The 13,381-nt window shown below is 37.9% G+C and overlaps 1 protein-coding gene across 1 annotated transcript in view; it reads left to right on the top strand.

Annotated features, from left to right (window-relative positions):
• Positions 1 to 13,381, top strand: part of HUWE1 (HECT, UBA and WWE domain containing E3 ubiquitin protein ligase 1) — a gene marked incomplete in the record, with an annotated part of 232,807 nt that overhangs the window by 144,857 nt on the left and 74,569 nt on the right. The window contains 5 exon segments of the mRNA XM_027766840.1: positions 4,969 to 5,026; positions 6,019 to 6,195; positions 9,218 to 9,463; positions 11,756 to 11,889; positions 12,526 to 12,620. Of these exon segments, the coding sequence (XP_027622641.1) occupies positions 4,969 to 5,026; positions 6,019 to 6,195; positions 9,218 to 9,463; positions 11,756 to 11,889; positions 12,526 to 12,620 (710 nt within the window).

The following is a 13,381-nucleotide window of genomic DNA, read 5'->3' as shown; positions in this document are numbered from 1 at the left end:
CATGGTTGTCTGTTGGGACTTTAAAGGCAGTAAGTGTAGCTGTTTGTAGAAGCCAGATCCCATGTGGCCAACCATAGTATAAATCCCAGTGCCTGTGGCTTGATAAACACACCAGGCCTATGTGAATGTGTGCCCAAAATCCTGATGGGAAGGAAGACTGGAAGAAGGAGGACTACAGCATCACAATGCTGCATTGGGGGTACATGCACTTGCTTGCACAAGTGCACAAATATATGAGTCCTCTGGCAGTAAAAATTATAATAATAAGTAAGGGCAAGTGACTGCAGAGAAGTAGTTGTTTCCTGAAATGTGACCCACCAAGAGAGCCTCTTTATCAAATGTAGCTTTCTCAGGACCTGAAATAAACACCTGATTCCACCCCCAGCACCACCCCCCTCTCACAAAAAAAAAAGAAAGAAAAAACTATGAGATAAGAGATCTGTTGTTTTGTACATTGTGCTTTGACACCAAACTGAAATCTTCCTTCTGATCAGGAACTCTGCCACCATAAATGCACATGTTAAATTAACCAGAGTAAAATTGAATTTGGGTTTGTATATACAAGGTTAACTTCAATAAGTTCATGGAAAATGGAATCAATTTTTTTATCAAGTTCATTTTGGTGCAAAGAAATTTGTTATTTCAGTTCGCTATAGGGCATGTGCATTCTTGGGATGTGGGATGAGATATCAACTCCCAGGGGAATGACCACACCAGAATCCCTTCGTTCTCATCTCAGGATTTTGGGCAGGCACACATTTGTGCCTGGTGTGTTTCGTAAGCTGCCAGGGCCGGTATTCAAACTGTGAAGTTAGCCACATAGGATGCAGCCCCCTTAAAACCACCATGCCACTGACTGGCCCGCAAAGTGTTTTTTGTTTTGTTTTGTTTTGTTTTTTGTTTTTTGTTTTTTTTAAGAATTGTTTATTGGGACCAGCAAATGGCATAATGGTTACATCACTGGACTCCCACATAGTAAATCGCAATTCGAGTCAGACCCGATGGCTTGAAACACACTGGACATGTGTGTATGCTCTAGATCCTCAGAGGAGGATGAAAGAAAAGGGATCATGGCATAACCATCCCCTTCTGGGGAATGATTTCTCACTTTCCCTCTCATTGTCTTCCTCTCCCTCTCTCCCTCCCTCCCTCTCTCTCCTTCCTCCCTCTCTCTCCTCCCTCCCTCCCTCTATCTTCTCTCTCCTTTTCTCCTTCTCTCTCCCCACCCCTCCTACCCAGGAGCACACGTGCCCTAAGGCAAAAACCTAAGGAGAAAAAAAAAAAAAAGATTTATTTATTTAATTCTGTTTGTCATTATTTTTTAATTTGACCAGAGAGTAAAGTGGGAAAGCAAACCATCTGATCTGGCACTTGAACCGCAATTAGCCATGTGGGAGCTCAGCACCTTAACCCCCGCCATGGTCCCATGCTTAGATTTTTAAATCCATGCATAGTGATTTTTTTTCTCTATGTTCCTTTTGTTTTTGTTTTTGTCTTTTAGAGAGATATTTTTACTATAGGGCACATATGTTCTCCAGGGAGATAGAGAGAAAGTAAAAAACCGCCCCAAAGAGAGAATGGCCATATTGCAGTCCCTTCTCTTCCATTCTCACCCTGGATTTTGGGCATGCATGCACACATGCACAGCAAGAGTTCAAGCCTCTGGGTCCAGAACTCAAACCGCTGTCAGCTAAGTGGGAGTTCAGCACCTTAACCACTATGCCACCTGCTGATCCTCATAATATTTTTTTATAATGTGTGTTTTCTTTCTCTATTAATTTGCTATAGGGCATGATTGCTTGCCTGAGAGAGACAGAGAGAGAAGGTGAGAAAGCATCCCCAGGGGTAGGGCCATACTGCAGTCCCCTCTCCATTCTGTCAGGATTTGGGGCATGTATGCATTTGTACCTGGTGTGTTTCTCAAGTTACTGAATCTGAGACTCAAACCATGTTGTGGAATCAGTTGCCTTAACCACCATGGCTAGCCCCCATAAAGTATATTTCCATGAACTTTTGAAGAACTTGCTTATATTTAGGGAAGTTTTAAATTTGAATTATAATAAATTATTTATTATGGGAATAAGTTCTTTTATTGTTTAAAAGATGCCATAATCAGAGTTTCAAATACGGTTAAGAATGACTTCCTGAAACCACTTGGTTGGTAGAGTTCTATTGGAGAGAGGTGATCATTTTTAGTATTGTTGTAAGGCTTCCTGAGCCTTAGAGTCAAAAGATGAGGGAGACAAAAAAGTCATAGTGAATAGTTTTGTTCCTGGAGTTTTATTGGAACCACCCGTTGACTTGCTTTCTCTCTCATTCTTCTTCCCAGCTTCTATCGAATGAAGGGAGATCTCGGTCCCATTTTATTATATTACTTAGGCTTTTCATTATCATATTTAGTTTCTGCAAAGGGGCAAGTATCTCACTGGACTGAAGCCACACCTGCACTTCTTAGCCATAGAAGTGGGTCTCTAATGTCTTTCCAAGAAGGTGAGACCAAGATGGGATGTTAATTGGCATAAGTAACAGGGAGTGCTGCAGTGGTTCTGAGGAAGAACTATACAGTCCAAGAAAGTGTCGTTATCCTTGTAGAATAATTTTCATTCTTGTTAATAGGTCTCCCTTTATACAAAGTTCTATCCCAGGGCCAGCCAATCGCAAATCACATCCTGGCCCCATGGTTTGAATAACACATGCTACCCAAAATCTTGGAGGAGAAATAAGGAAAAAGGATGGTAGTGTGACCACACCCCATGGGAGGGGAGTGTCATCCCTTCCCTTTTTCCCTCTCTTTCCTCTCTCCCTCCTTCCTTTCTTTCCCTCCCTTTTCCCCCTCCCTCCCTCTCTTTCCTCTCTTCCTCCTTCCTTTCTTTCCTTCCCTTACCTCTCTCCCTCCCTGCAAGCACAGGCACCCTTTAGCAATAATAAAGCAAAAAGTTCTTCCTTAAATTTGTCATCAAAGATGTTCATAATATCCTGCCAAAACCCCTATTTCTGGATGTTTTTGATCACTAATACCATTCATAATGTTTCTCCACTCTTCTGTTCTACATTTTGCTGCCAAGTGTTCTCGTGCCTGTCAGATCTTCATTCACATTTTCTCTTGCCCAGAGATAAGAACTAATAACTTTTTGCCAGTTTTTTTGCCTTGTCTTCTCTGCCTACCTCACTTCTCTCTGCCTCTTCCCCAAAGCCTCCTGCCCAAGTCTGTTCAAAGACCTGTTTGCAAAATGCTCCATCTTTGGGTTATATTTTGTTCCTCCTTGAGATTTATATTTCATTGTATTTCATTGTACTGCATATGGTTATTTCCTTCTGTTGTTTTATTGACAAAAGTCAAGGTGTAGCCATTGTGCTAAAGGCTATGATTTCTGCAGCTATGGCATTATTACAACCTTCTCATCTGGGATGCTGCACTGAAACAATCTAAAAGTAGAAGAGCTACAGTAAAAAATATCGTATAAAAAATGGTACACCTGTATAGGGCACTTACAATGACTGCAGTTTATAGGACCAGAAGTTGCTCTGGGTGAGTCAGTGAGTAAGTGGTGAGTGAATGTGAAGACCTAGGATATTACTGTACACTATTGTAGACTTAACACTGCATACTTAGGTTACACTAAATTTATTATTTTAATTTTTCTGTCTTGAATAATAACCTTGGTGTACTGTAACATTTTTACTTTATAAACTTTTTATTTTTTTAACTCTTACTCTTTTATAATAGCACTTAGCTAAAAACATTAAACACATTGTATAGCTGTGCAAAAATTCTTTTTTATATCTTCATTCTATAAGCTTTTTTTTACTAAATGTTTTTTGTTGAAAACTAAGACGGGGGTAGGAGACAGGGGATGACAGGTGGCATAGTGGTTAAGGTGTTGGACTTTCACATATCCAACTGCAGTTTGAGTCCTGGACACAGTGACTTGAAACTCAGACCAGGTGTATGTGCATACATGCCCAGATTCCCAGGAGGAGAATGGAGGAGAAAGGATTACAGCATGGCCATCCTACTTGGGGATAATTCCCTCTCACTGTCTCTCTCTGTCTCATGTGAGTACACACATACTATGGCAAAACCCTTAAAAAATGCTAATAGACACAAACATATGCTTAGCCTAGACCTGCCCACGAAAGATCAGAATTATCAGTATTGTCCTCCACCTCTACATCTTGTCCCACTGGAAGGACCACGATGAGCAAAACCAAATGAGATTAAAACAAGCACAAGAAAAATGATGCAACGAAGAGATGTGGTGAACATGAAATGCGTGAGGTTGCTACCAGTTTAACAGGGCATACTATTTTTACAGTAAACTTTTAATATAAATAGGGATATTCTATAAAGTAATTTTTAAAAAGCGTAGTATAGGAAATACATAAACCATTAACACAGTCATTTGTTGCTGTTATCAAATATGTACTGTGCCCAACCATAGATACTATTATATGACCGGCAACACAGTAGGTTTGTTTACTCCAGCATTACCAAGAATACAGTGATAATGTATTGCACTACAACATTGTGATAGCTACAATGTTGCTAGCCTCCATTATAATCTTGGGAATTTTCTCTTTATACTCTCAATCCTAGTCATGGTAGGAAAATAGCTTCAAGATTGATTTCAGCTCTTTCCCCCTCCCTGCCCCCATGCTATGAGTCTGAGGGCTGATTCTAACCCTTTTTTTAATTATTTATTTAATTTTATTTATTCATTTGTTTATTTTAATTTGACCAGAGAGAGAGAGGGAGAGGGAAAGTGAGAAAGCAAGCTACCAGGTCCGGTACTCAAACTGTGGTTGGCCATGTGGGTGTGTTCAGCACCTTAACCATCACACCATTTGCTAGCCCCCAAGTCTAACTTTTACAAAGGCCTAGAGTTTCATACTGTGACCCTTTCCTCACTTTATTCCCTTGTACCAATGTTATGAATTTCTGTAACTCACTCTTTTCTCCCTTAACAGGGTTGTTGGTACAGAGGAACGTATTCCTATTCCCCTCATGGATTACATCCTTAATGTGGTAAGATTCATTCTAGGCCAAACGGAGTAAAAGCATGTGCTTCCCTAAAACATGTGTGACGTTATCATCAGTCCAGTAATTTATATATTTTGCCTGGGGTTCTTAAAGATCAGAGGAAGAAGATTTGCATAACTTTTGTTTGCATGCCATTAGACTAGTTGGCCAAAAATTAGCCAACATACTCTCCCCTATTTATATTCCCAATTTTCTATTCCATGTTACCATTCCCCATTGGACTCCCTATAGCAAGAAAGTGAAGTTTGTTGTACCAATCCAGTATTATGTTTTCTTAATGTATCTAACATCTGTTATGTAACATGTTTTCCCATTACCTTCCATTTTTCCAATTAATTTTCTCTGTTTTTCAGTCAGAGTAGCCTTTTCTGTTAATTTCTCAGTATCTTACAGGATAAAGTAGAGAGTTTGAATTTTCCCAGAATTTTTTTTTTTTTACCAATAAGGGAAAGCCCATTTAGCATTTGCTCTAGCTTACTAAACACTTCTAAAGGTGGTTTGTCTTTTTCCTATGAGTTTATTGCCCATTTTACTTTTTTATTCTTAAAAATACTTTACCTGGTCTGAACCACTCAGATTTTATTTCATTGTAAGCACATATAAGCAAAATTATCCATGATTTTTACTTTCAGGGGAGAGGCAACATCTTATCACATAAGAAAAACTAAATTAGCAAATTAATAGATTTGACCTGATTCTGCCACCATAGTGTGGCTCCAAGCAAGTCACTTAACCTCTCTATTATATCTGACTTTTGATGTTGTTAAAAGGTAGACTGGGTATAGGTTGTAATTACCCTGTTTTGGGTGTTTTGGGATACATAACCATATATCTTTCCTTTTTTAACCTAAGGTTTTGGTATTCTTGAAAATGCTAATTTCATTACCACAAGGCTACCGCTGTGTTTACTCCAAGTTCTGACCTTTTAGTTTCAACTGTCAAACTCTTAAATTTTTTAAAAATTTTTTATTACCTAGATGAAATTCGTGGAATCTATTTTGAGCAACAATACAACAGATGACCACTGCCAGGAATTTGTGAATCAGAAAGGACTCTTGCCTTTGGTCACCATTTTGGGTCTTCCCAATCTGCCTATTGATTTTCCCACATCTGTTGCCTGTCAGGCTGTTGCAGGTGTATGCAAATCCATATTGGTAAGAAGCATCTGGCCAAATATTTTCATTTCTTTTTAGAAATTTTGTGATACTTTTGTATGAGTGTTTTTACTGTGGTCTCTCTTAACATCAACCTAAAAATAATGAATAGATTTGTGTAATGTTTTATAAGTGAATTTTGTGACTGAGATATAGTGTGTATCATTTTATTTCTCATTGAAAAGTCAAAGTAATTTTCTTTGTTTCTGAGTTTAGTATATAGTTCTAACATTATTTGAAATTATTATAAAGTATCATCTCCAAGAAATTTTTGTTGCTGGGTATTATTACTATATCTTCCCTTTTTTGTTATGTGTGCTTTGTCAACACATTCTAATGTTGTAGTATCTTTTTTCCCCTTTTTATGTTTTTGCTATAGAGTATATGTACTCACCAGAGAAAGTCAGAGAAAAGTGGGAAATCACTCCCCTGAGGGGAGGCCACACTGCAGTCCCTTCTTCATTCTCCTCTTGGGATTTTGTGCACACACACACATGCACCTGGCATGATTTTCAAGCCACTGGGTCCAGGGTTTGAACTGTGGGCCTTAACCACCACACCACCTGCTGGCCACTTTTTCCCCTTTTTTAAGATTGATGGTCATATATTTAGAGCTTAATTGACCTTTAGTTCACTGCTTAAATTTTGCCAAAAATGTAGCTCTCCTTTATTTTACGTTTCATGGTGATAAAACTACACATAACGTGAAATTTATGTTCTTAACCATTTTGAAGTGTACAGTTCAGTAGTGTTCAAATATATTCATGGTTGAAAACCCAATCTCCACAACTTTTCTCATCTTTCAAAACTGAAAGTATACCCATTAAACAACTATTCCTTATTCTCCACACATTCCAACCCTTGGCAAGTACCATTCTACATTCTGCGTTTAAATTTGACTGCTTAACTACCTCATATAAGTAGAATAATATGGTTCTTATTTTGTGACTAGCTTATTGGCAAAATGTCCTTAAGGTTCATTCATTTTGTAGCATGTGTTATAAGTTCTTTTTAAGGCTGAATGATAGTCCACTATATGCATATACACCACATATTTCATTTATCCATGCAATTGATGACACTTGAGTTACTTCTACTTCTTGGCTATTGTGTATAATGCTGTTGTGAACATGGGTGTATAAATATTTCTCAAGATCCTACTTTTCTTTTGTATGTGTACCCAGAAATATAATATCTGGATTATTTAGTAATTCTGTTTAATTTTTTGAAGGACCGCCATATTTTTTTCCACAGCAGCTGTACTATTTTACATTTCCTCTAGAAATGGGCAGTGATTCTCATTTCCCCACATTCTCCCTAACACTTATTTTCTGGTTTTTTAAAATAACATTCTTGTGCATGTGAAGTGGTATCTTATATTGGCTTTGACCAGTGATTGGTGATGTTAAGCATCTTTTCTTGTGCTTATTGACAACTATACATAGACATCTTATTTAAAGAATTGTCTGTTCAAGTCGTTTGCTCTTTTAAAATCAGATTCTTTAGGGTTTGTTGTTCAGTTGTAGGAGTTTTTTTAATATTAATTATCAGATACATGATTTACAAATACTTTTTCCATTCTAAGAGTTGCCTTTATGATGTTGATTGTGCCTTTTGATGCACATTTTTCACTTTGATGAAACCCATTTTATTTGGTTTATGTTTTGTTTTGTTTTGTTTATGTTTTTGTTGCCTGTGCTTTGTACATGTCAGATCTTAGACATCTTTGCCAAATCCTTTAACATACAGCTTTTCCCCAGTATGGTTTTTCTTAGGAGTTTTATCATTTTAGCTCTTACGTTTAAGTTTTTTATCCTATTTGAATTTTTCTATATGGTGTAATATAAGGTCTTTTGCTTGTGGATATCCAGTTTTCCCAGTACCATTCATTGAAAAGACTGCCCTTTCCCCTGTTGAATGGTCTTGGATCCCTTGTCAACATACATATGAAGATTTATTTCTGGGCACTCTGTTCTCTTCCATTGGTATATGCCAGTACCACAACTTTGGTTTCTTAACTTTGTAATGTTATTAGAAATCAGGAGGTGTGAGACTTCCAAATTCGTTTTTTATTTTTTCTAAGATTGTTTTGATTCTTTGGGGTCCCTCAAGATCCCCTATGAATTTTAGGAGGGATTTTCCAATTTCTGTGAAAACAGAAATTAGTAGGGGGAGTTTCCCTTGGGATTTTGATAGTGATTACATTAAATCTGTGAAGGTTGTCCTTTAATAGACAGCTTATACAGCAGGTAATTTCTGCTAATAATCATTATTCCAGTTCACAGACTTGGAAAGAGCCATAGTTATGAAGTAACTACATTTAAGTTCTATTTTTGCTTTACTCTTGAAAACATTGAATTAAGTGCTTTTCATAAGAGAGAAGGTGGAAAGGACTGATAGATTTACTTAAACAGTAGGAAGGCACATTTTGTCTGCTGTCTTTGCATGGTAGATGGTAGTGTTTTACTGTCATATTTTTCTCCAGAGTCTGAAAGGGATCACAAAGGCTATATCCTTGGGTTGCCTGGTAAAACAAGTAAATTACTTGCCTGGTGGCCTATCCTAGAATCATCTCTCTTGTTTTATGGAGAAAATGTTTGGGTATTTGGGAAAGTCATGAAAGCGTGACTTTGCATAGAAAAACACATTATAGCTTTCCCAACAATCTAATAGTTACAGTGATACATTCCATGCTTCAATAGTGATTCATTCCATGCTTTGATCCTTTCCTTACATTGCTCCCTGTTAAGCAAGTTTTTAAATTAATCTCAGGTATACAGTTCTTGCTATAACCATTTTGGCTATCACAAGCTTGTATGTGTGGTCACTTCAACAAATTTGAAAGTAGTGTGTTCTAGAATGAAGCATTTTGAGCTTTTTTTATACCTACTTTCATATTTTAGCTCCACCATTTACCAGGTGAGAATGTGGAAAACTTCCACTTAATAGTCACTTATGTGACAGTTAAAGACATGATGCATATGAAGGTCATTATATATTAACATTTTAATTCTTATTTCAGACATTATCTCATGAACCCAAAGTCCTTCAAGAGGGTCTCCTTCAGTTGGATTCCATCCTTTCCTCCTTGGAGCCCTTACACCGCCCCATTGAGTCACCTGGGGGCTCAGTGCTGTTGCGAGAACTGGCTTGCGCCGGCAACGTTGCTGATGCTACCCTTTCAGCTCAGGCCACGCCTTTGCTTCATGCACTTACTGCTGCCCATGCCTATATCATGATGTTCGTTCATACTTGCAGAGTTGGGCAGGTAAGACGAATGAATCTTAGGAATGAACATGTTGATTTAAAGTTGAGAGGACCAAAAAGTTTGTGGTAAATGAAATGAAAGTCAGATTTAGGGTAAGATTTTTTTCAGCAGATTTTAACTTTTTGGTGGGAAATTTGGGTTTATATTTGGAGTTGATGTATGTAGTTTCATACTTCTCTGGGGTTTTTGTGTGTTTTGTTTTGTTTTAGACATTAGGTAACCATATAATTTATCATACAAACTGGACCTCCTTGAGAATGAGTTTGTTATAAATAATTACCGGTCATTATTTGATCTGTATTAACTACAGATATATGTAGGCTATCTGAGATGTATGATTACACTTCTTAGCAGGCATACCTAAGTCATTACTCATCTGGTATTATTACTGTCTAATCATTGTGCAAGTGCAGGTAGGCTTGATTTTGGAGTGGTAGAAGACATACCACCACAGAACATTTAAGTCAATAGTAACTAGGTTACTGTACTAGAAATTTCCTAAATATCAAACCCTCTTCCTAAAAATCGTGATATCTTTATGATTCCATAAAGAAGACATTTTTGTGTGTATGCAGTTTCACTACCTTTATTCCTCAGGTAATTGATTCTAAAGATTAATGATATAACAGCTTACTAACCCTGTTTTCATTTTTTTTAAGAATTATTTATTTATCTTAATTCCACTTATTATGATTTAATCTAATGAGAGAGACAGAGAAAGGGAGAGGGGGGAAAGCAAGCCACCAGGTCTGGGACTTGAACCACAATTGGCCATATGGGAATCCAACATCCTTAGCCACCACACCACCTGCTGGCCCACTAACCCTATTTTATGCCATTGAGCAGGAGTATATTCTGTGCCACCTGAGGATCAGTCAAATTAAAGCACAATTATAAACTATTTGGGAAATTGAGTTACATAACAAAGCTTAGAACTTTATTTTTGTGATTTTTTTATTAAATAAAATGTAAGTGTAATGAAATAGCCAAGGAATTAAATAAATCCAAGTATTTACTGAAATACAGAAATTTAAGGGAAATAACATGGCCCCCCTCCACCCGCCGCACACACAAAATAATTCAGAAAGTAGTTGAGAAAGCAAGTTGCCAGTCCCAGAACTTGAACCGTTGTCAGCCATGTGGGAGTCCAGCTCGCTTAATTACCACATTATCTGCTGACCCCAGAGAGAGATTTTTGCTATAGAGTGCGTGCGCTAGCCAGAGAGAGAGAGACAGACTTAGCAAGAAATCATCCTCTCAGGATTTGGGGCACATGCACATGCATCTGGCGTAAATTTTAAGCAGCCAGGTCCAGGACTCAAACCACAGTCGACTACATGGGAGTCTATTGACATTACCATTATGCATCTGCTGGTCTCTCTATTTATTTATTTTTGAAAGAAAGATTTTTGTTATAGGGCATGTCCACTCACTGGAGAAACAAAGACAAACAGACAGAAAGCAAGAAATCACTCCCCTAGGGGTATGGCCATACCACAGTTCTTTCTCCATTCTCCTTTCAGAATTTTAGGCATGCACGTAAGCATGCACACCTGGAGTGTGTGTGTTGTTGTTGGTTTTTTTTTTTTAATTTATTCATTTACTTATTTTATTTTGACCAGAGAGACACATAGAGAGAGAGAAAGTGAGAAAGCAAGCCACCAGGTCTAGGATTTGAACTATGGTTGGCCACGTGGGAATGTTCAGTACCTTAACCACCACGCCACCTGCTGGTCCCCTGTAGTGTGTTTTACACCACCAGTCTGGGACTTGAACTGCGATTGACTACATGGGAGTCTAGCAACATAACCATTACAAATCTGCTGGTCCCTGTATTTAGTTTCTTTTGAAAGAAAGGTTTTTGCTATAGGGCACATGTACTCACTGAAGAGACAGAGAGAAAACAAGAAATCACCTACCAGGGAGTTGGCCATGCAGCAGTCCCTTCTCTTCCATTCTGTTCATGTGATTTTTTTACATGCATGCACATACACCCAGCGTGATTTTCAAGCCACCAGATTCAGGACTTAAACCATAGTTGGCCTCGTGGGAGTCCAATGCCTTAACCAGTATACCACTTGCTGGTCCCCAGTTTATAAATATTGTAAGAGAATACCTTGTGGAGCTGTGGTCTTCGATGTGGACATTTTGTTAAAGTGGACAAGTCACGTGTGGGAATAACAGTTAAAGAAAAACAATCCCTAATTCCTACCAATAGCTGAAAGTTGATTTTTAGTATAATTGTTCATAGAACAACCCAAAGGTAAATTTTTTTTTCCTCTTTGGTCGCAGAGTGAAATTCGTTCCATCTCCGTAAACCAATGGGGCTCGCAGTTGGGTCTGAGTGTTCTGAGCAAACTGAGCCAGTTATACTGTTCACTGGTGTGGGAAAGCACTGTTCTCCTTTCTCTGTGTACCCCAAACAGGTAAGAGAATGGTCCTCTCATTAATCTCTGTTAGTTTTTTTGTTTCCTTTCATGAAAGGGGAAGAAACAAAGATAGGTATTTTTGCCACAGTCTTGCTATGTTTCAATCTTCCTGCCCTCTACTCCCAGTTAGCTAAGATCACAGGCATGTACCACCATACCCGGCATGTTCAGGGTGACCCAGAAACTAAATCTAGTCATCTTATGAGGCTTAGAACATCCCAGGCAATGTCACCATCTGTGTACCTCCATGTTAGCCTTTCTGACAGAAAAATTCAGCTCAACAAGCCTGGAGGACTGCTTTGTTCAGGGATGGAAAGTTATGGTTAATAATTTAGAGGATTTTTGCCCTTCCTACTTACCAGCCCAGGGACATACTGACAGATTGTAGCATCTTGTACCCCAGTTAGGCTGTGTCAGCATGATCAGTGTTTAAAAATTGGTCCTATTGTTAGATTTAAAAAATAAGTTGGAAACCTTGTTGAAGCTATCTCAGAAATTCTGACTGTTTTATTAACATTTAGGTTAACTTACCTGCTATAGGATAGATAATAATGTCAGCCAACTAATTTAGAAACCATGTGCAATACAAGAGGTAAACTGTAAGCAATTGATGTCCTGTTTGTCTTGTTGCAGCCTACCATCTGGATGTGAATTTGGCCAAGCAGACATGCAGAAACTGGTTCCAAAGGATGAGAAGGCAGGTACGGCCCAGGGCGGAAAAAGATCAGGTAACTCTAAGAAACTAAAGTCTTAGTCATTAGTTCTCTTAAGTTTATTCTCTGTGTGAAATTTAGTTAGCTCTTTTATCCATAGTCTTTTTTTCCATCTTTTCACTGGTTTTTAATTAATTATTAAACTCTTTTAGTCCTTTTCTTTAGAAAAACATATATGCATAGTGGTAAAAATTAGAAAATGTAGTAGGAATTACCCATACAATTTCTGTCCCACATACGTGTGTGCATGCACACACATACACACACACACACACACACACACACACACACACACACACACACACAAAATGTTTTAGAAATGTCTCCCTAAATCTTTCTCTTAGGATATTTGTGATTATTTTTATTATTTACTTTTTTCATTGTCTTTTTTACATTCAGTCACATTATTTAGCTTACAAATGGAATATTTCAACATGTGAACATTTTTCCTTAGTCCAGTTGATCAAACTATAAAATGTCTTCAACATACCACATTTCTTTGTCCCATTAATGCTTTGCCTCTCTATTTTTCTTCTTAATGTCCTTTCTCAGACCCTGCTCTTCCACACACACTATATATGGTATTTACACCCATTTACTATGTTCTATATTCTTTAGTCAATCAGTTTCAGTCATAGATTGCAAACACTCGGTATATTAAGTGGGGACATACAGTGTCTCTCCTTCATAGCCTGGCTTGCTTCACTTAGCAGTAAATCTTCCATATTCTTCCACTTTCTGTCAAAAGCCAGGGTTTTGTTGGGTTTTTTTTATGG

The sequence above is a fragment of the Tupaia chinensis genome, unplaced genomic scaffold, assembly GCF_000334495.1.
Source record: "Tupaia chinensis unplaced genomic scaffold, TupChi_1.0 Scaffold143737_1, whole genome shotgun sequence".
Taxonomy (NCBI): domain Eukaryota; kingdom Metazoa; phylum Chordata; class Mammalia; order Scandentia; family Tupaiidae; genus Tupaia; species Tupaia belangeri.
This window is presented reverse-complemented; position numbering and strand designations above follow the sequence as displayed.